Source organism: Balaenoptera ricei, chromosome 13, assembly GCF_028023285.1.
Source record: "Balaenoptera ricei isolate mBalRic1 chromosome 13, mBalRic1.hap2, whole genome shotgun sequence".
Lineage (NCBI taxonomy): Eukaryota > Metazoa > Chordata > Mammalia > Artiodactyla > Balaenopteridae > Balaenoptera > Balaenoptera ricei.
In genome coordinates, this window is record NC_082651.1 from 51,098,415 (window position 1) to 51,120,243 (window position 21,829).

The 21,829-nt window shown below is 35.0% G+C and overlaps 1 protein-coding gene across 3 annotated transcripts in view; it reads right to left on the minus strand.

Moving 5' to 3' along the window:
• The window catches only part of REL (REL proto-oncogene, NF-kB subunit), a 43,127-nt gene that overhangs the window by 17,438 nt on the left and 3,860 nt on the right, over positions 1–21,829 (minus strand). For all 3 annotated transcript variants that reach the window (XM_059943274.1, XM_059943272.1, XM_059943273.1), the window contains 3 exons: positions 14,805–14,947; positions 11,960–12,108; positions 7,475–7,566 (listed from right to left, as the gene is read on the minus strand). In XM_059943274.1, coding sequence (XP_059799257.1) covers positions 7,475–7,566; positions 11,960–12,108; positions 14,805–14,947 — 384 coding nt within the window. The remainder of the gene's footprint in view (positions 1–7,474; positions 7,567–11,959; positions 12,109–14,804; positions 14,948–21,829) is intronic.

Here is a 21,829-nt window from a genome sequence, read left to right on the forward strand (position 1 = left end):
TCCTCCTTTTCCTGTTCAGAATCATCTTATCACATTTAGTGAAAAATCTTGTTGGGAGTTGTTTGGAATTTCACTGAACCCATATATCAATTTGGGAAAAAATGCAATGTTTATAATATTGATATTAAAGAACATGATATACCTCTCCATCTATTTAGGTGTTCTCTATTATCTCATAATAAAATTTTATAATTTTCTCTAAAGAAATCTTGATCATCATTTCTTAGAGCTGTTGCTAGGTATTTTATATTTTCTGACAATATTTTCTTTAATTATTTGCTGCTGATGTATAAAATGTAACTGACTTTTGTATGTTAATTTTACATGCATTCACCCTTTTAAACATTATATTAATAATCTGTATATCCTTTTGAGTTTTCACTGTAAATAATAGCTTCCAATAATTACAGTTTTATTTCTTCATTTTTGATCAGCTCTGTGCACTGGCTACAATCTCCAGTACAATGTGGAACAGAAGTGGCAAGAGTGCACATCCTTTTCTCATTCCTAACTTTAAAGTGAATGCTTCAGATGTTTCCTCCACTTAGATAATGCTTGCAGTAGGCTTTTAAATATATAGCACAATACAGAATGTCTTATTTTAAAAATTCTGGAATGTGAAAAATGATAGTTGCAAAATCTAGCAAAAGAAAGAATGAGACCAATCAAATTCTCTTAAATTTCTCTTAGTTTAAAATTTCCCTTTATACTCGATCAAAAAGATACATACAAGGTAACAATTATTCTCCTTAATCTATCTTTAGCAATAAATGTCACTCCTTAGTCCTAAGAGCAGTGTATATGCAATAAGAATTTCATTTTTATCAAAAAGATATGATCATGATTTATTTGTTTTCAAAGTAGGGGTTAAATTTTTTAAATCAATTGTAACACCTACTAGCTCTAGAGATCTGACTTTTCTAAAATTTTAATTATTGCTAAATATTACTAAAATTTAAAAATTAACTGCAAAAATGTACAGTATATAGATTAACAATTTTAAGAGCTATGTCTTATTTACGGGAAAAAAAAACAAAGTTTAGTTATAATTCATTTAATTTCTGTTACTTAGAATGTATAGTTATAATAAAAGCTAACATTTAAGCGCTTGTGTGCCAGGCAAAAGGTAAATGGTCATAGCAGTCTATCATTAATTACTCATTCTTTCAACATATTTATTGGGCTTCTATTATGTGCTAAAACAAATGTTAGATAGAGATATGAAAAGACAGTGCCTGCCCTTAGTGAGATTAGTGTCTGGATGAGAAACAGATGCATAAACTAAAATTACATAATGTAACATGAAAAGTGTTATAATGGGAGTATGTTCAAGGAGTACTGAAGGCATAAAAGAAGTGCCCCAAGTTCTGCACAGGGTAATAAAGAAGGCTTTCTAAAATGACTGCAATGAAGGATAATGAAGTACACAAGAGCTTTTTATTCTTCTTGCTGTTTAGGCCTTAAGTTTTAAGTGGTGAGGAAAGGCTCTTATTTTCCTGTATTAAACCAGACTTTAGAGACAAGAATCTGTTAGAGATTACCTGCCTTTTTAAACTGTATTCCCTTTCAGACTACCAAAATAAAATAATCCCCCCAAACTCAACTGCAAAACAGCCTTTGTGCTCTCACAACAACTCAATGTCCTCTGTACATGGAAAAAAAGTAAAGTGACTAATAAAACAGAATTGCAAATACTTTACTGTAAAAATCTTACGGATTTTAATCATTGAATATTAGAATTCCTTATATGTCATTAAATACATAACTAGAAAATGACAATTAAAAATTTTTTCCCTGCTTTTGCAGTAAGAGTCCCCTGTGAAGTCTAACTGACATTTTTTTGGTGCCAGCTAAATGGACACTGCTAAAATTTGATACTGGAGCCCTTAAATAAATTCCTCACACAATTTCGACTTCAGCGCATATTAGATAATTTGAACAGGTATTTTACATGAAGCCTCAAGTTTAATACTACTTGACTGTTATATGTCCCTATCTGCAAGAGACAGTTCCTGTTTTAAAGAACTAATGGCAAGAAAGATAAGGACTCGCCTTAAAACATCCTAGATACATGCAAAGTAAAAACAATTTTTAATAGTCTTTGTATTTTCACATATTTGATCTTTAGGGAACAGACTGTCATAATGAGAAAGTCCATAGACCAGAATTTGTAGACCCTATTCTGCTAACCGTTTCCAATTCCATTGTTTCTATATATCATAAAGATATAACACAAAGTCGGCTAGTATCTTGTTATCTTTACCAGTAGAATTTTCCTGTGTTAAGTGATACATCTATAAAAAAGTGTCAGTTCAGCTCTGACAAATTTCTACATAAGTCGTAGAATTTACCAGTATATCCTGAAAATAGCATAGAATAAACAACCAAGAAAGGTCTATAGCTGAGTTCAGACTACTTTAATTAGTTTTTACGGTTTTGAGTTTTTTCAGGGGGATTAGATATTATATGTTTTGCTTAATATTAGAAATGCATATTTTAGGTTTTTATTTCAATATTCTAGGAAAACAATAAAACACAGAATAATTATTTCTATTATGAAAATCATTTCAGAATAGAGAACGAGGGACTTCCCTGGTGGCACAGTGGTTAAGAATCCGCCTGCCAATGCAGGGGACATGGGTTCAAGCCCCGGTCTGGGAAGATCCCACATGCCGTGGAGCAACTAAGCCCATGAGCCACAACTACTGAGCCTGTGCTCTAGAGCCCGTGAGCCACAACTACTGAGCCTGCATGCCGCAACTACTGAAGCCCATGCACCTAGAGCCTGTGCTCCACAATGAGAGAAGCCACCACAATGAGAAGCCCACGCACCGCAACGAAGAGTAGCCCCCGCCCGCCGCAACTAGAGAAAGCCTGCGGGTAGCAACGAAGACCCAACACAGCCAAAATAAATAAATAAGTTAATTTAAAAAAAAAAAAAAGAATAGAGAACAAGGCCTACTCTAACCATTCTGCTTAAATTTATAACCCATCCCCCTAACTACAGGTTCCTGGCTCCTTACACTGCTGGTTTTTTCCCTTAGCACTTTTAGTTGTCTAATAAATTATATACCTGTTTAGTAAAGTTGATTGTTAACTGTTGGTCTCTCTCCACTAGAATATACCTTATTCAAAGGGAGGAATTTCTGTCTGTTCTGTTCACTGACTTAATCTGAGCACCTAAAACAACCTAGGACCATAAGGATTACATAAGGTAAAAATCTGTCAAAGGAATGAATGCATAAGTAGTTAAGTTGGGTAACCTACTGTATACAGGTAGGAAACACATTACCTGAAGGTACTTAGCTGTGAAGATAGATATCTAATATAACAGTAATACAAATACATTGTTTAGGTGCCAAAGTGAAATATAAATAAGTTCCATCAGAGACTCTGTCCACAATAAGCATGAAATTAATCTGCTTCAATTAAATGACCTAATAGTTGTCACAAAGCTTTCCATGATCAATTGCTGAGTGAATGGTATAATTAAGAGGATATGACTTCAGTTCTTCAGAGAGAACTGAAAAGGCTTTCAGGGCATTTCAGGTAAGGAAAGCAATTTGAATATTTTTGGTAGACAAGTACAAACAAGGCATGTTCATTCATTTGTTCATTTATTCTGTCAACAAATTTTAATTAAGCCTCTTCCACGTATCTGACACTGGTCTAGGTGCCAGAGATGCACAGAAGAGAGTCCCTACCTTTCAGAGTCTCACGATTTAGTGAGGGAGAAACATGTTAATAAATTTATAGCAAACCATATTAGAATATGTACAGCACTTTGGGAAAACAGAATACTTTGCTCTGAGAAAGTCACAGAAAGCTTGAAAGAAGTGTCCCTTAAACTTGAGGGATGAGCAGAAAGAATTCACCATTGTAGATTAAGGCATTTCATGCTAGGAACTTGCACGTATAAGAACACGTAGTAAGAAAAAATATGGTTCTTCTAACATGACAAGTAATTCAGAATGGCCAACAGTTCAGATGGCATGTGTGCACTCAGTGCTAGGGGAAGGATGGACAGGAAGTTGAGGCAGAGGATGACAGCTAGAAATGACGCTGGAATGGAAAATGGATCAGATTATGAAGGGCTTTAAATGTCATGCTTGAGAAACTGAATCTAGCAAGTATATCAGAGTTTCTCAAAGTGTGGTCCATGGATCACTTGCATTAGAATCATCTAGGGCAGAGATTTTCAAATTGTAGTTTGAGACCCAATGATCATAAAATTAATTTAGTGGGTTCATTAAGCATTGTCTTAAAAAAAAAGAAAAAGAAATGGAATTGAATAGAATAGAAAGCATACTGCATGTACTAAGAGTTTAGGACCCATTGGTCATAAAATTAATTTACTGTGTTGGACATGCATTTTCTTTAAAAAAAAAAAATCAAATGGAAAGGAATGGATTAGAGTATATTGCATGTAGTAAGAATATTGTTTTTTATCTATGTGTGTATGTATTGAGTAGAGAAATAAAATCTATTCCCTACTGTGAGCTGCAGTTAAGAAACATGGATCTAGAGGCTTCTTAAAATGCAGAGCCCAAGGCCCCACATTAGACCTATCAAATTAGGGAAAATGTGGCCTGGATTCTACATTTTTAGCAAGTACTAAGGGATTCCTATGCACATTCAGATTGAGAGTCACTGGTGAAGGTGATGTGGAGTCACTGAAGGATAATAAGCAGAGTTTTGAAATGATTCATATTGGTTTCAGAAGAATCTTTTTGGATGTAGAGTGTATAAACTGCCTGGAGGGTGATCTAGAATAGAGGCAGGAACACAAGTTTAGAGGCTATCAATAACGGTCCAGGCTAAAAAACGATGTAAGCTTACATTCCTACAATGGTAGTGAGAAGAACAGAGACGACTGACTGAGAGATGGTCAGGGTGGATAAACAAAACAGTTTTTCTGGAATAGAGAATGGTTCATGAAGAGGAGCAGTGGACAAGAAGGTAGGAAAGATATGTTGGAGCTACATGTGGAAGATTTCCAATTTAGGGCCATTTCGTTTTTAAACTATTTAAGGAGCCATTGCAACTTTTTAATCACAATAATACACTAAAGCACTGTTCTAAGATTATTCTAATGGGGGGGGGAGTTAATACAACAGTTAATACAACAAGCATAGTTGAGATAAAGCAATGCACCCGAGAGCCAGGCTACCTGTTTTCAAATCCTAGCTACACCAGGTATTATTTCCTTAGGATAATTTTCAAAAGTAGAAAATTTCTGGGTCAGGAGTATGCTCATTTAAAATTTTGATTTATTGCTAAAGTAAAAGGCCAACTTTTAAATTAAAGTGGCCATCAAGTCTAGGCATAGTATGAAACAGGGATAATGCAGTATATAAAACAAGGAGATTATAAATAATAGCTACCACTTATTAAGCATTATTTGTATGTCAAGGAGTAAATGTTAAGTACTTTATGTACACTATTTTATTTAATCATTACAACACTGCTTCACAGAAGAGAAAACCAAAGCTTTGGTTACATAACTTTCCCAAGTCACGTAGCATGTACAAGTGGCAGTGCTGGAATTCAAATCCAGATCTCCTGACTCCAGTGGAAAGGGCATTAAAAAGGGAAATGCAGGAGTCAAAAGGCAGATGGGCCATCTGTGGAAGTTTGGGGGGTTTTCTGATTTTTGTTTTTACCAATCCAGAACAAGGCATGATATTAATAACATATACTCATACAGCACTTAGAATAGTTCCTAGTATATAATAAGTGCTTTACATATTTTACTTCATTTAATTCTTATAACAACCTATGAAGTACGTACTATTATTATCTCCACTTTATAAATAAGGAAATGAAGGCATAGAAAATATTTAAGGAAAAAAAAATCACACAAGAGGGACTTCCCTGGTGGTCCAGTGGTTAAGAATCCGCCTGCCAATGCAGGGGACACAGGTTTGAGCCCTGGTCCGGGAAGATCCCACATCCCGCAGAGCAGCTAAGTAACTAAGACCATGCGCCACAACTACTGAGCCTGCATGCCACAACTACTGAAGCCCGCGCGCCTAGAGCCCGTGCTCCACAACGAGAGAAGCCACCACAATGAGAGGCCCACACACCGCAACGAAGAGTATCCCCACTCACTGCAACTAGAGAAAGCCCATGCGCAGCAACGAAGACCCAACACAGCCAAAAATAAATAAATAAATAAATAAATAAATTTATTAAAAAAAAGAAATCACACAAGAGTTCAAAGTCTATATTCAATGGAGTTTTTTTAGTAAATTGAAAATAACTTAAACGTTTATTAATAGATGACTAGATAAACAAATTAAAGCCTACCCAAACCACAGAATACTGTTAAAAAGTAAACTAGATTTATAAGTACCAATATGGAAAGATGTTTAAGATATATTCCTGAGTGAAAAGTAAGAAGCAGTAGATTAGGAAGTGTAACATGACTCCATTTATATAAAAAATACATGTGTGTGTATATATATACATGACACACGTATAAAGAAAATTCTAGAAAAATTTACATCAAATTTAACAGTAGTCTCTTACAGTGAGTAATACTGAAGAGAAAGAAGGGGACTTTTGCTTTTTGTGTTATACTAAATAGTATGAAAAATAAAGACCTAGAGAAAAGAGATGCAGACCTTATAATTCATAAAAACACTACTTGTCTATGAGCATATTCTTTAAATTACCATCATATCCCTGAAATTATTTTTAAACATCCACGAAAAACACAAACTAACAATATAAGGATATCTTAAATATGACAAAGAAATCTATGCTTTGAAAATTTTATAGTTGTTCAATACCTGAATTATGCATATTTAAGTGGCTGCAGATGACTTTACGATGGAGACCACTGTAGTGTAGGATGTCAGCTTGGTAGTCATTTTTCTATTCAAGAAATATAGCCCTCACCTATTCTGTAGCAATTGTGGCACCATTACCAGGTGCTACACCAGACAGTGTCATCCCCAACAAAATCCACTAAACAGTAAATATCTAGCCATACACACAAATATACTATTAAAATATTTTGTATAGCCTCTACTATTTCTATACTACTTCCACATTGGGATTAATTTAAGTTTCACTGTTGAATATGCCCTTGAGTTAAATGCACTCCAATACCTTATAACCACAGTGCCTATTCAATATTCAGAGAGGGGAGTATATATTGTCTGCTGGAGTGGCAAAAGGAAGGCCACATTCCAAAAGAATCAGAATATTTTTGAGAGGGTTTTCTTATAGAAAACAATGACACTCTTCACTGATAGTAGAAAGCCTTGTGTGAATAAGAATTTTTTTTTCAACACTGAAGCATTTTAAATATACTTCAATCCTCATTTACAGGTGTAAGACAAGTATATAAGTTAACACAGAACTTAAGATAGCTTTTTAAAGCACAGGTTGAAAATACAAATAGAAATCATTTAACACAATAAGTCAATATCCAAATAATAGAAATAATTAAATCAAACATACTTACCATTGAAAGGATTGATTCCTGCCCTTATTCTTGAAATAATAGCTTCTTTTACTTCTTTTTTTTTTACACATCGAATACCCAAATTTTGAAAACTAGAAGGAAAACACAGAGCTTTCAAATTTCCTTATAGCTGAACACAAGGACACATAAATGAGGTTTTATTAAAGAATACTGCAAAAATCAAGCATATATCCAGCACTGAAGGGTCATCATAATGTCAGATGGAGACATGAAAAGCATGAAGTACATTTCCAATTGCTATGATAAAGATGTGAGGATAAAAAAATGGGGCTATATTTCTAAGAGAATTGTTAAAAGAAAAGCAGCGTATACTTTATCACTTTTACATACAGTATTTTATGGTTAGATCTTACTAATATTCCTGCATCAAATATACCAAAGTAGACAAAGATTAAGAGGAAAGCAACACCAAAAAGCTAAAATTCACCACCCAAACGAATTCATAATCAAATCAATAAAATCTGTACATTTGATAATGTAAAGCAAAAGTTGTAAAAAGATGCCCACAGGCTGACACCTACAGGTATAGTTTTGCTGAGCTCATAGAAGTGTTGACTACATTTTAAAAAAATGTGCGTAGACTACCAACATTTAAAAACCAGGTAACTGCATATAAACGTTCTGGATTTCTGGCTTCTCTTGAACATTTTAAAGGTCTGGCAACAGTAGATTGGCACAGAAACACCCGGCTGGAGCTAAGCACCTGAGGCCCCATTTATACAGGGCTCTGCAGTTTGCTACAGTGCCTGCTAATCCTCTTACACCTCAGCCTCTCCACTCCACGGACATCTGGTTTTTGACTTCAAATGACTTCACTGCCAGCAGCAGTGGAATATGTTTTGTGCCTTATCATATGAAGTTATAATAATCATTCATCATAAGAAAGCATCAAACTACATAGTTTTTTCATTAGAAAGATATTTAATACTAACAATAATATTTAACAAAAGTTTCAAAATGTCATTTATGGAAAATTTCTCAACTGCTACAAATATTACTAATTTGCATATGTGTAGTACAGATGATGGTGGGGGGAACTCCCCTACCACCACCAGTCATACTTGTTCCCACATGGAAAAACCATGACATCATTAAAGTTGGGTGGGTGTGAATAAGGAAGCAAAACTTGGTTATACTAACATTACTGTTTGTTCAAACTTGACATGGCCCTTTGCACCAGGAGGTCGCTTGCCTTGTTTGCCCCCTCCATGCGTTGTTGTCTTATTGTTCATGCTCTTCACATTCACCACACCTGCGATTTTGTTAGCACCTAAAATATCTTTAACATTTCCTTCTTCTGCCTCCAATAATTAAAAAGTAAATCTTGAACTTGTAATCCTTTCTTGAAACCTTGAAACCATGATTGTCTTCCTCAAAAGTATTGCACTTCTTTGAAAGATTCTTAGGTTGGTTCTCACTTTTTCTTTGACAAAAGATTTTAAAGAACTCTTTGTTTTTATATATTTATACACTACTTGATAGTTTCATCTGAATAATCATATTTGACTCCTATTCACACACTGAAATTCTCACATGAGGAAACCAAGGATCACAGAGATTATATGAATCAATTTCTCATTCATTCATAGTCATTCAACAAGTTCTGGGGTTCCTACTATGTACCAAAAACTCTGATAAGTAATGGGAGTATACAATCCCTCCTCTCATGGAGCTTACAGTCTAGAGCAGGGGTTGGCAAACTATAGCCCATGGACTAAATCTGGCCCACCACCTGTTCTCGTAAATAAAGTTTTACTCGAACAAACTGATTTGTTGGCATATTATCTACAGGTACTTTCATGCCACAACAGCAGAGTTGAGCAGGTACAGCAGAGACCACAGGGCCTGCAAAGCCTAAAATATTTACTATCTGGTCCTTACAGAAAAAGTTTGCTGAAACTTTTTTTCTAGTGAAACAGATATGAAGTAATCACACACCAAGATGCTAAACTGAAATCATGACAAGTTTTATAAAGGAGATACACATGATGTCACGGGAACCTATGATGGCAGAGAGTTGATCAATTAGTATGTTGGTGATGGAGTCACTGAGAGAAGTGGATAGATTCAAGACCTATTTAGGAGGTACCTGTTAGTGAATTCAACGTGTGCACCTCTGTGAGGAGGTGTCAAGGATGACACCTATGTTTGCTTTTATAGCAAGTAGTAAAACAAGGTACACTGGAAGACCAATTTTGAGAGGAAAGAGGTATATATGATCAGAGTAAGATCATGGTTTGGAGCATATTCTATTTGAGGTGCTTTTGAGCTATTTAAGAGAATATGTCAAAAAGGCAATCACCCTTATTACCATTCCCTACTGAAAGAAACCAGGGATCCTTAGAAAAAACTGAAGATTTCAAGGCTTGGGCAAGAAAAGTACAAGTAAGTCTTGAACACTTCGCTGTGTCAGAAAGTAAAGAAGTGCTCGAAGAAAGATGGGGACATGTCAAAAGGACACAGGAAACAGTTTGAAGGGGCTTGCATTGGTCAAGTTTGGGTCAATTTGAAAATCAAAATAATAATGCTAGTAATGGACTAGCATTCAATTATAATACACTGAATAAAAGAATCCATGAGTCTATAGTGGTATTTTTTCAACTGAGGTAGGGGAAGATGGAAAAGTTTTTCTTTACAATAGAATGCCAATTAATATCACCAATGGGAAAAAACTAATATCGCATCTCCTAAAACATTATTTTGAGAACAATTCAGCATCACCTCTGTAGGTTTCTCATCCAAACTATTTCATGTTAACATGAAATTATTATTCATGGTAACATGGACATAATCATGAGCAACCATTCAGACTAATCCACATTGAACAACATTCTTCAAAACAACCTAAACTCTTCAAAAATGTTAATGTCATGAAAGACCAACAAAGGCCAAGAAACTGTTCTAAATTAAAGGAGACTAAATAAGCATGACACCTAAAAATAATGTATGATCCTTAACAGGATCTTGGATTGAGGGGAAAGGTAGGACAGCCCTAACAGGCATTATTGGGCATCACTGGACATAATTAAGGTAGTCCAAAAATTTAACTGCCTGTAACTAGGATTGAGAAAGAACAGCCAGAGAAGTAAGAAGTAAAACAGGAGAGTTTGTTCTCACTAAATCAGAAATCAAGGAATAATAATGTTCCAATAAAGGAGTAATCTACAATGTAAAATGCTATTGGGAGGTCAAATAATATAAACAGGAAATACTTCTTGCCAAGTTTGTATAACTAGATAGTTTATGTTTTGTGTTGTTACTGAAAGAGGAATATTTTAAAAGTATACTTTCTAAATGGTTACTGCTAGTATTTAAGGAGGCTACTAATCTTTTCCTGTTGCAACTGGTTTCATTTTTCCTCAAAGGCAACACATGTTCGTTACAAAAAATGAATTATAAAATAAACACCAGTTAAAAGAACATAAAACCCCACAATTCTTTCCACCCAGAGACAACTACTATCAATACCTTAGTGTTTATACTACTATGTATATGTACGTTTACTTTTGAAAAAATTATTTATCACGTACACCTGAAACTAAAACAACATTGTTAATCAACGATACTCCAATATAAAATGAAAATTTTAAAAAGTATTTATCACACATTGTTTTAAAGCCCTATTTTATTTATCTAAATATTGGGAATATCATTCTATACAAAGACATATATGCAAGGTTATTTTTAAGGCTACATAGGAGTACACTGCATGGATATACCAGTTTATTTAACTAATCCCCCTTTGTTTATTATCTGGATTGCTTCTAACTTTTTGCCATCACAAACAAAGCTTCAATGAACATCGTTATAGCTAAGTTTCTGAACATGCTTAATTAGAAATTATTTCCTCAGGATAAATTCCTAGAAATAGAATTGCTAGTTCAAGAGACATTCATATTTTTCAGGCTTTTGCTATGTAGTTGTTAAAGTGCCTGCCGGAAAGATTATATTTATTTACACTCTCACCAATAGGATGAATGGATCCATCCAGCAGCCTCAAACACAAAGTATTACATACTTTTAAAAAATCTTAGAACTATTGCTGTAGTTAATTTTATAACTGCCCTTTTCAAATAATAATTCCAGTTTTCCAGTTGATTTTCTCACATCTGGCAATTTTTAAGTTAACTATCAATGAAAAGAGAGTAAAAATTTATGAAACAAAATCTTTCATAAGTTGTTCAAACTAAGAAAGAAAATCGCAGCATAAAATAAGTTTGTTTACTTTTAGTTACAATAAAGAAGTATTCCTGCTACCATGATGGGCTGTGTCTACTAATAAAGAATGAAAGGGTAGTTCCAATGCAAATGATAAGAAAATGTACATGTATACTATAGTAAATAGAAGTACAGTGAGGAATTAGTTTATTCTGCTAAAAAATAACAGAGGTACATGGATAAGAATCAAGAGCATTCATTCTATGCTTATTCTATTCCTAAAAATGTCTGTGACTGTGTACTTACAACAAAGGTCTACGTTCTTGTCCAAATTCTGCTTCATAGTAGCCATCTCTGCAGTCTTTTCCTACTAAATCATGAGGATGAGGTTTATATGGGTCATTCTTTGTTACTAATGTAATTCTCACTTTTCCTTTTCCATAGTAGTTCATAATCTGAAAAGGGGGGAAATTAAATATATGATCCATAAATACGTCTCATTAAGAACTGATCTACAAAATGAGAGTTCAATTTATATAATATAGTTAGCCCTAAATAAAGTCCAATTGACTGGCAACTGCAGTTTGGATGAAACTTTACAGAGAATACCAGTAGAGAAGAATTTACCTCTCAGTTCCTTGGCATATTATTTTGTGCCCTAATTCAATTGGTCATATCATCTGATTTTTGCTTATTTTCCTTTGAAAACAAGTAAAATTACACCAAAATATTATCACAGAGCATGAGGAAATTCTAAGATGTTGAGTCACTGAATGCCATGCTCTTATATTCATTGTCATACCATAAACATCCCTTCAAAGTATATATTTAGGGCTTCCCTGGTGGCACAGTGGCTAAGAATCCGCCTGCCAATGCAGGGGACACGGGTTGGAGCCCTGGTCCGGGAAGATCCCACATGCCACGGAGCAACTAAGCTCGTGCGCCACAACTACTGAGCCTGTGCTCTAGAGCCCACAAGATACAACTACTGAGCCCGCGTGCTGCAACTACTGAAGCCGGTGCACCTAGAGCCTGTGCTCCACAACAAGAGAGGCCACGGCAATAACATGCCCACGCACCGCAACAAACAGTAGCCCCCACTCGCCTCAACTAGAGAAAGCCCGCGCGCAGCAACGAAGACCCAATGCAGCCAAAAAACGAAAAAGCATATATTTAAGCCATAATGGAAATGATAGCACACAAATATGATCATTTTACTTAATACATTACATTTCATTTCACAAAAATATTTGTTAATCAGTAAGCATACTGCAAGTGTTCACTGTATAACAGGCAATAAATCAAGTTGAGTTTTGCAAAATTAAGTTTTCGCACAGAACACTGAGAAAGAAGAGAAGAGTTAAACATGGGAGAGGAAGGAAGCATGTGGGGATGAGCTAATGTTCAGGTTGGAAGCTAGCAAATTTGCAAGCACAAATGGCAAGGCAGTTAAGTAAGAATAGGTGGTTTCACAGGTAAAAGGGCATTAAAATCCATAATTTTGAATTTAAACTTAATTTGAACAGTAACCAGAAAGTATTTATTGCCTTTCTGAATAAAAGAGAAGGTAACAACTTAAATGTGTAAGGTTGGGAATTCCCTGGTGGCCCAGTGGTTAGGATTCCGTGCTTCCATTGCAGGGGCACAGGTTCGATCCCTGGTTGGGGAACTAAGATCCCGCAAGCCGTGTGGTGCAGCCAAAAAAAAAAGAAAAAAAGAAAAAAAGCATAAGGTAGGCTAATGTAGAACTCAAGCTGCAAAGTTGTTTAGAACGTACTGGAATGGTAAGGATATAGATCTTAGAAATATTAAAGAGAATGTATAGAATAAGCTGAATTATGGAGAAGAGTTAAAATTCGCTCTTAAAGGAATAGAAGATTACTGTTTTCTTATTTACCTTTTATTAGCACCTCTCCCATTTTAACATTATATAAAAAGACTTAGATCTAACTCAAATCCATATTGCTAACAAAAAAATGTGATAGAAGATTGGAATTTGTAATTCAATATGTAATTTTGCCATTGGCTTGTTATATAACTTAGCATTTCCTTTAAGTTCAATAGAGTAAACTCTGTAACTAATCTAGTTATAAAATAGTGAATTCAGATCTGCTGATGAAACATTGAATAACACTTTTCAAAAATCCACTCTGCCATTAAGGTTTTAAATTGGCATTTAAAGAATTAAAAAAACAATCATTAAAAACTGAAGGAAATGTATATAAAATACAAATATAGTATAGTTTATAATTATAGTATATTACCAAAGTCAAACTGCTTTAAAAATTTATGCTAATATGAAAAAACTATATTTAAAAAGTGGCGGGGGCTTCCCTGGTGGCGCAGTGGTTGAGAGTCTGCCTGCCAATGCAGGGGACACGGGCTCGAGCCCTGGCCTGGGAGGATCCCACATGCCGCGGAGCAACTCGGCCCGTGAGCCACAGTTACTGAGCCTGCGCGTCTGGAGCCTGTGCTCCGCAACAAGAGAGGCCGCGACAGTGAGAGGCCCGCGCACCGCGATGAAGAGTGGCCCCCGCTTGCTGCAACTAGAGAAAGCCCTCGCACAGAAACGAAGACCCAACACAGCCATAAAAATTAATTAACACAGCCATAAAAATTAATTAATAAAAAAAAAAAAAGTGGCAATGTTTCAAATCAGTCAAAGCAACCCAGAGTATCAGGGATAGGCAATAAAGGTAAGGGGGAAAAAAGACAAAAATGTTCTCTTTTTACATAGACCCTAGATTAACCAAGTGACTGCAGGAAGAATTCTAATTGAATTCCCAAATGCATGTTTTCAATCTACAGAACAATTCTGATCACCTCTGGAAGGAGAGAATGCTTTTTCCTCATTAGCTTTTTGTTCCATAAAAGGGATCATCATCCAAGAGCTGCCAGTGTATATTAAGCACTGGGAATCACTCTACTTAGATTAACACACAATGTATAACTATCCACAGGGATGAAGAATCCATGCTGTACTTAAGAAATGTCCCTAGAATTCTATGCAGTATAGATCAATTAAAAAGAAGAAAAAGGAAGAAAAAGCTGGTGGAGATCACTGTGAAGAAGCTGGGTCTTTAACATAGTTGCTGTAGCTAAAATATGAAGCAACTAAGAGACACACACACACAGGAGAATGGTCTATTACCTGGATAGATGGGTACGTTCGGTTGTTGTCTGTGCTGTGCTCCCCTGGAATGCTGCCTGCTGATCGCCCTTCACATTTGTATCTAAAACGCATTCCCCTCTGCCTGGGTTGTTCAATTATCTCTATACATGGGTTATATCCACCTGAAAATTTTAAAAGGGGGGAGGGTGAGATTACAATAGAAAAGATAATGGATTTTAACCGTTTTGTTTTTTATAAAACAGTAGACTAAAAAATTTTCCCTCTCAATATTAAATTACAAGGTTGAAATGTAATTATCAAAGATTGGGTGGTAAAGACACTCTTCTCTCTCATTCAAATTGAGCTCCCGTACAGTGTAAACACAAGTCATTCAAATCATATTTACTGGTTAGCACTTTATCGTTTAATATCTATAACTAATGCCAGAGTGAAGTTCTGTGATAACCACTTCAGAGATACCCACTTACATGAGACCAAGCAGAAGGGTTTTCCCCCAAAATTCTCCCAGAAGGGTCAAGAAGATAGCCTTCAGAAGTACAATATTATATTCCAAAAGTGACTTTGCTTGATTTTACATTAGACTTAACAGTGGACTAAAAGACTGTTCATTGAAAATGAAAATGTATTTAAATCCTTGCAGAAGGAAATGTTAAGTTTTTTATATCTCCATTGGAATCTTAAAGGACTTATACATAGTAGAGCAAAACAAGTTCCAGAAGGGACTTTACACTCAAAAGAATTTTCAGTCAGTCCCACTTGAAGTATAAGACACAACAGAAGAAAAGAAAATAATTATTTACTTTCTATAACAAATGTAATTCAAAATATATACCTTTAGAATCAATACTGATACACAGAACAACATGGATGAATCTCAAAATAAATATGCTGAGTGAAAGAAGCCAGATCAAAAGTGTACATACTGTTATGATTCCATTTATATAAAACTCTAGAATATGTAAACTAATCTATAATGATAGAAAGCAGATCACTGGTTGCCTAAGCATAGGGGTGTGGAGTGGATGGGGAACTTTGGGGAATGACAGACATGTTAATTACTTGATTGTGGTGATGATCTCAAAATTGTATAAATATGTCAAAAGTTATAAAATTGCATACTTTAAACAACATGTGCAATTTATTGTACATTAGTTATATGTCAATAAAGCTGTCTAAAACATATGCACTTTTGCCCCCTCTTATTATCCAAATCAAGGAAATGACATTTAATAAAGACACTCAAGTGTGCTTACAAGTAGGGTACTTAGCAACGTATCTTTATTTCAGGGGTATAAAGATGTCTTCCACTAAAAAAACCCCCAAATCAAAAACCAGAACCCCCCAAAAAACCCTCCCTCAATCAGTTTAGTGATTTCTAAATTCCCACAATTAAGATATCCATTTATTTGACTAAAGGCTTATCCTCTGTTATGATGCAAGCAAATCTTCAGAAAGGGTAACACAGTGGGTATTATCAGTGCAGTATGGGGAAGAGGCCTTTTGAGTACTACTCAGCCACATCTTAACATTGAAGACCCTGGAAATATCATATCTCTTAAGTTTCCTACTCTATAAAATGGAGATAATAACAACAGCACCTACCACATAGGGTTGCTGTATTAGAGATAACGTGTTAGGTTCTTACCAAGTGTCAGGCATATAACAAATATTCAGTAAATGGTCTATTATTATTTTGAATGCTTTCTTGAAAACAATGATTTATAGTAATACCATGACAGTATATATACAACTGCTTCTTTCAAGGATCTTACAGAATAGTGAGGCAAACAACACAAATTATTAGACTATAGAGGAAGCAACAAAATTTTGTTTATGCTAACAAAATTCTGCATAAAATTGTAATAAGAGCAAAAGAGTCAGGAAAGCCTAACTATGTCAAAGGACAAAAAGAGGTACTGAAGCAAAAGGATGGGGAGGGGGAAGGGAGAAAGGCAGGCATTCTAGAGAAAGGGAAGAGTGTGTCCAAAGGTGGAGGCACAGAAAAAAAGAGCTAAAGAATCACAATACAGCCCCAATGGAAATGAAGTACACTTCCACCCTTAGGAAGAGAACCAAAGCCAGAGTACATTTGGAGATTTGGATTTCATTCTATGAGTGACAGAGAATCAATGAAAGGTTTTATGCAGGGGAATCACATGATCTGATTGACATTTTAGAGTAAGAATTCTGGTGGCAGTGACAGATTAAAAAGAAAAGAGAAAGCAAGGTGATCAGTTTAGCAAGGTGATCAGAGGCTGTTACAGTAATGTGGACAATGATGAGAGTATTTCTGAAATTTGGTAGTGATAATAGGAATGAAGGATTATTTAAAAGATAATATTGACAGTACTTGGTGACTGAACGAACATTAGGGTTAAGAGAAAGTAAAGAATCATTGATGGCTCCATATTTTCTACTTTGTGTTACTAAGTAAAGTATTACTGGTATCTTTAATTTTATTCTGTTTGGTTTAGACTCCCTGCGCTTGAATTTACTACTTATTTGTTTATTCAAAAGACAGAGCCAGGGAAAATTGACTTTAACCTAATCAAGTTAATAATACTTATTTCAATTTTACTGAAAAATGTAATGCATGCAGATGAGTATTTCAATTTTGCATCCTTGGGAGGGATAAACTGGGAGATTGGGATTGACATATACACACTACTATATATGAAATAGATAACAAATAAGAACCTACTCTATAGGACTTCTCTGGTGGTCCAGTGGTTAAGAATCTGCCTGCCAATGCAGGGAACACAGGTTCGATCCCTGGTCTGGGAAGATCCCACATGCTGCGGGGCAACTACTGAGCCTGTGCTCTAGAGCCTGTGTGCCGCAACTACTGAGCCCACACGCCACAACTACTGAAGCCTGCGCCCTCTGGGGCCCATGTGCCGCAACTACTGAAGCCCTCACGCCTAGAGCCTGTGCTCTGCTACAAGAGAAGCCACTGCAATGAGAAGCCCGTGCACTGCAAGAAGAGTAGCCCCTGCTCGCCGCAACTAGAGAAAGCCCGTGCGCAGCAACAAAGACCCAGCGCAGCCAAAAAAAAAGAACCTACTGTATAGCACAGGGAACTCTACTCAATACTCTGTAATGACTTATATGAGAAAAGAATCTAAAAAAGAGTGGATATATATTTGTATATATATGTATATATATATGATTCACTTTGCTGGTACAAGAGAAACTAACACAACATTGTAAGTGAACTATACTCTAATAAAAATTAATTAAAAAAGACAAAAAATTTCACAACCTTATATATCCTTGTATATTTCAAATAATCAAATTCACATTTCAGTTTCAAATATTTCACATCCTTATACATCCCTGTAGGAGTATTTAAAAGAAAGTACATTTTCCTCTGAAAAGGAAGTTCAAAATACTCAACAGTATTTTTTAAGTAATATCTTAAATCATCCTTGTGGTTGAACTAAAGGTCAAATAAATCCCTGCCCACTGCTTATTTAAAGGTGTCTTAGTGGGAAGTTGATATAGAATGACATCACTAATGGTAAGTGGCTAACTTTTGAGGCAGGAGTGTGAATAAAAGTGCTAGGCTTAAAGTGAGCACTCAAATATTTCATTGGTTATACAACACTTCCTTAAACTAGAAAGTATGTTTAAGAAAAAAGTCTGGAGACAAGAGAACAGAAAAGCAGTTGTTGAAAGATTAAATAAAACATTTTTTAAAGAGTTTTAAATTCTAAAAATGACAAATATTAGTTATCATATAAACATCAAGTACTTAAAAAAACTCTCGAACTCTATTCTTTCTATTGTAGAAGCTCTTTATTGGTAAAAAGTCTAACAACCAGAGTTTACTGTAATATTCTCCATTCCCCAGCTGGAAATAATCTTCCCCTCCTCTAAACTATCACAGCGTTTTGTTTATGGCAATTATTGCAAATAACTGTAAGTTAGGGAAGACTCACTGTTTTATTTCTTCTTGAAAAAAAAGCTACTTGTTTTATTTCTTCAAACAACTTGTTTTATTTCTTCAAGCTACCTAAAGGCAGGAATTGTGTCCTACTCATCAGTGCCTTGCACAGATATTCAGTAAATATCTGTGGAATGAATGACTGAAAATCTAAAGATCTTTTTGTTTGTGTACATTATGCAAACACTGAAAGACTATATTAATAATTATTCAGATTTTCCTTATTAGGTTGTACTACTAAGGAAAAAAACAGTGCTTTGTAAGTACTAAACTCGCTACACCTTCATACTCCTCATACCTATTCATATTCTAATTTCTTTATCTGTATTTATAATTTAAAAAAAACTTCCCAGCTGTAAATCATTTATAATATCATGCATCAGTACAGTGTATCATTTACTTCCTTCCTCAGTACCCTGTTCTGAAGTGCCATCCTTCCTGAAGATAAAAAGTGGTGAAATGCAATCATCTATGGAGTGGAAGTTGGTAAAACATAAATCAGGGAACTGTAGAGAAAATGAGTACTCTTAACTAAGATTATCTCAAATCACTACAGTTTTGAAAATCATAGAAATGTCTTCAAAAGTTGGTTCTAAACAAGCTGATTACTGTACTTTTCTTTAACCAATATTATGCACAGCTGGGATTGACCCCTAAATTTTTAACAGTATTGTAAAATGCTCATACAGACCAGAATAACATCTGAAATATAGCCAAAATGTTTGCAAGATATATTTATGTTTTTATTTGCACTTAGGCAAGAAAGAGTGCTCTTTGAGTTTTTAAGATTAAAAAAAGAAAGTACACTGGAAAAAAAAGAAAAAAAAAGAACGTACATTGAAATAAAAGATAAAAGTGGATGATCAACTGTCAGACAGCTAGCACTGGGAACCAGCATTAATTGCACAGTGAAAAAATGTTAATTATAGTAATTAAAACACTGTTTTAAGGCACTTTAATATACATTTATCATTTGATCCTCTTAACTTTAGCCTCATAAAAACAGGACAGGAATTATTATCCCATTTTACAGTTGATAAAACTAAAGTTCAAAATTATATAAAGCTATAAGAAAAAGAAATTATGAATGACATTAGCAAATATGACAGCTGGGATCCCAGGGGGGTCAAATTCAAAGAACAAGCAGCATAAAAGCAGCTGTGGATAAAGTCACAATAACTGATATAGCAAATAAGCTAAAATAAATGCAACTTAGTTTAAGAAGATAATGCATCTTGGCACAGGCAAGTGAGTATTTAGATCCAATGAAATTCCTGAAACAAAGTTCATATTGGGGCTATATATCAGAATCACCTAGGTAGCTTTTTCAAAAAACATACATGTCCTGACCCCACCTGAGATCTGCTGAATAGAGATAGAAATCCATCTAAAGCCCAGACTTGTTTCTGAAAAAAACTTTCCAAGCAATTTGAACACACTCTTGATTAAGAACCATTGCCCTAAAACATAAAGAAGTGGCAACAACAACGCACATATCTGGAGAAGCAACCCCAAAATTCATGTACAAGGATGAGCCGGGTGATGGATAGACTAGGTGGAGGAATTCTGACTACCTGTAACTCTCTCCCACTCTAAAAAGCTTACCCAAATGCAAGCAAGAGAAAAAAAGCACTATTACAGAAATAGCCTTCAACTGCACTGATATTTAAAATAAATCTTTTACAAAATTAATATTTTAACTATCATCAGTAACACATCTTACAAGACAGCATGCCAATGTGTGAACACCACAGTTTTGAATAACTGACTAGAGACTGAATCTCATTCACTGAAGTACAGGATAACAGATTGCCTGAGACCCAAAGGAGCAAATGGAGCTACCAATATATACTTTTCTAAATATCACCTCTACTCACTTTGGAGAAAAAGAAAAGACCTATTCTTCTTTCCTCAAACCCAAATGAATTATGTTGATGACCTTCTTTACCTTAAGACACAGGTGAGTATTTCCATTTCTTCCCAATTACGATAAAAATTTAGAGTTACCACTTCCTACACAGAATTGTATCCAATTAACAAAAGGGCAAGGAAAACTCAAGCCTATTCCCATAAAGACAGAAAAAGACTAACACAGAAGGTGCAAAAGAAATCAAAGGAAGGATAAGTTATATCAATCAAATTAGCAAAAGGACACATGGTTTATTTACTAAGCAATTTTTTATTTACTTTCTTCTTCAGAATGCTTACCATCATTTAAGTGGACAAAGGAGACTGCCTCCAAACATCACTGTCAACTTCTACTCCCCTAGTTTAAATATGCACAAAACCACTTCAAATTATTTAAAAGTAAATGGGCATGCTTACATATTCTTGAAAGATATATTTTCTATCTAGCATCTGGTCTAGTCTATTTTTATGAAACCTTAAGGTTTTGTAAAATTCTAGAATCATCAGGATACTTAAATAGTATTAAGTGCCAAGTGTTTCTAGGATCTCCTGTTTCCTAGAGGTCTGTGTCCCAAAACAGCTCCAGTACAGAAGAAAACTAACATTTATGGGCATGCATTACCTCATTTGCTCCTATTAAGACTCTGCAGTAGTTATACCCATTTTCAAATCACAGAGTGGCAGAACTGGAATAAAAACCAACCCAGGTCCATCATGGACTAAAATCCAGGTTTACTCCAATACATCAGGCTGACTCTCTCATCTGGGCTTTAAGAATCCAAGTAAGGGAATTTGCAGATGAGTATTTGATGTATGCACCACAAGGTAAATAAAAGATGTAAAAAAATTTTGGCAAAGAGATTTTACTGCTAGAGATTCCACTGCTGTTGGGGTGTGGGGTGGACGAATAAGTCCTGAAAAAAAATTTTAACTTCCAGGGTGAAAAAAGTAGAGAAACTAAATTAAAAACAGATGGCAGGGCCAAATCATCTGTCTGGATTAAGACTGTCAGATTTAAAAATAAAAATTATAGGATGCCCATTTAAATACGAATTAAACAAATAATTTTTTACTATAAGTACATCCCATGCAATTATTTGGGTCATGTGCTTACAAACGCAATCATTTGCAGAAAACACAGATGAAAGAAAGATGGAATGAAAGGAAACTCTGAGTCCCTCAAATTATA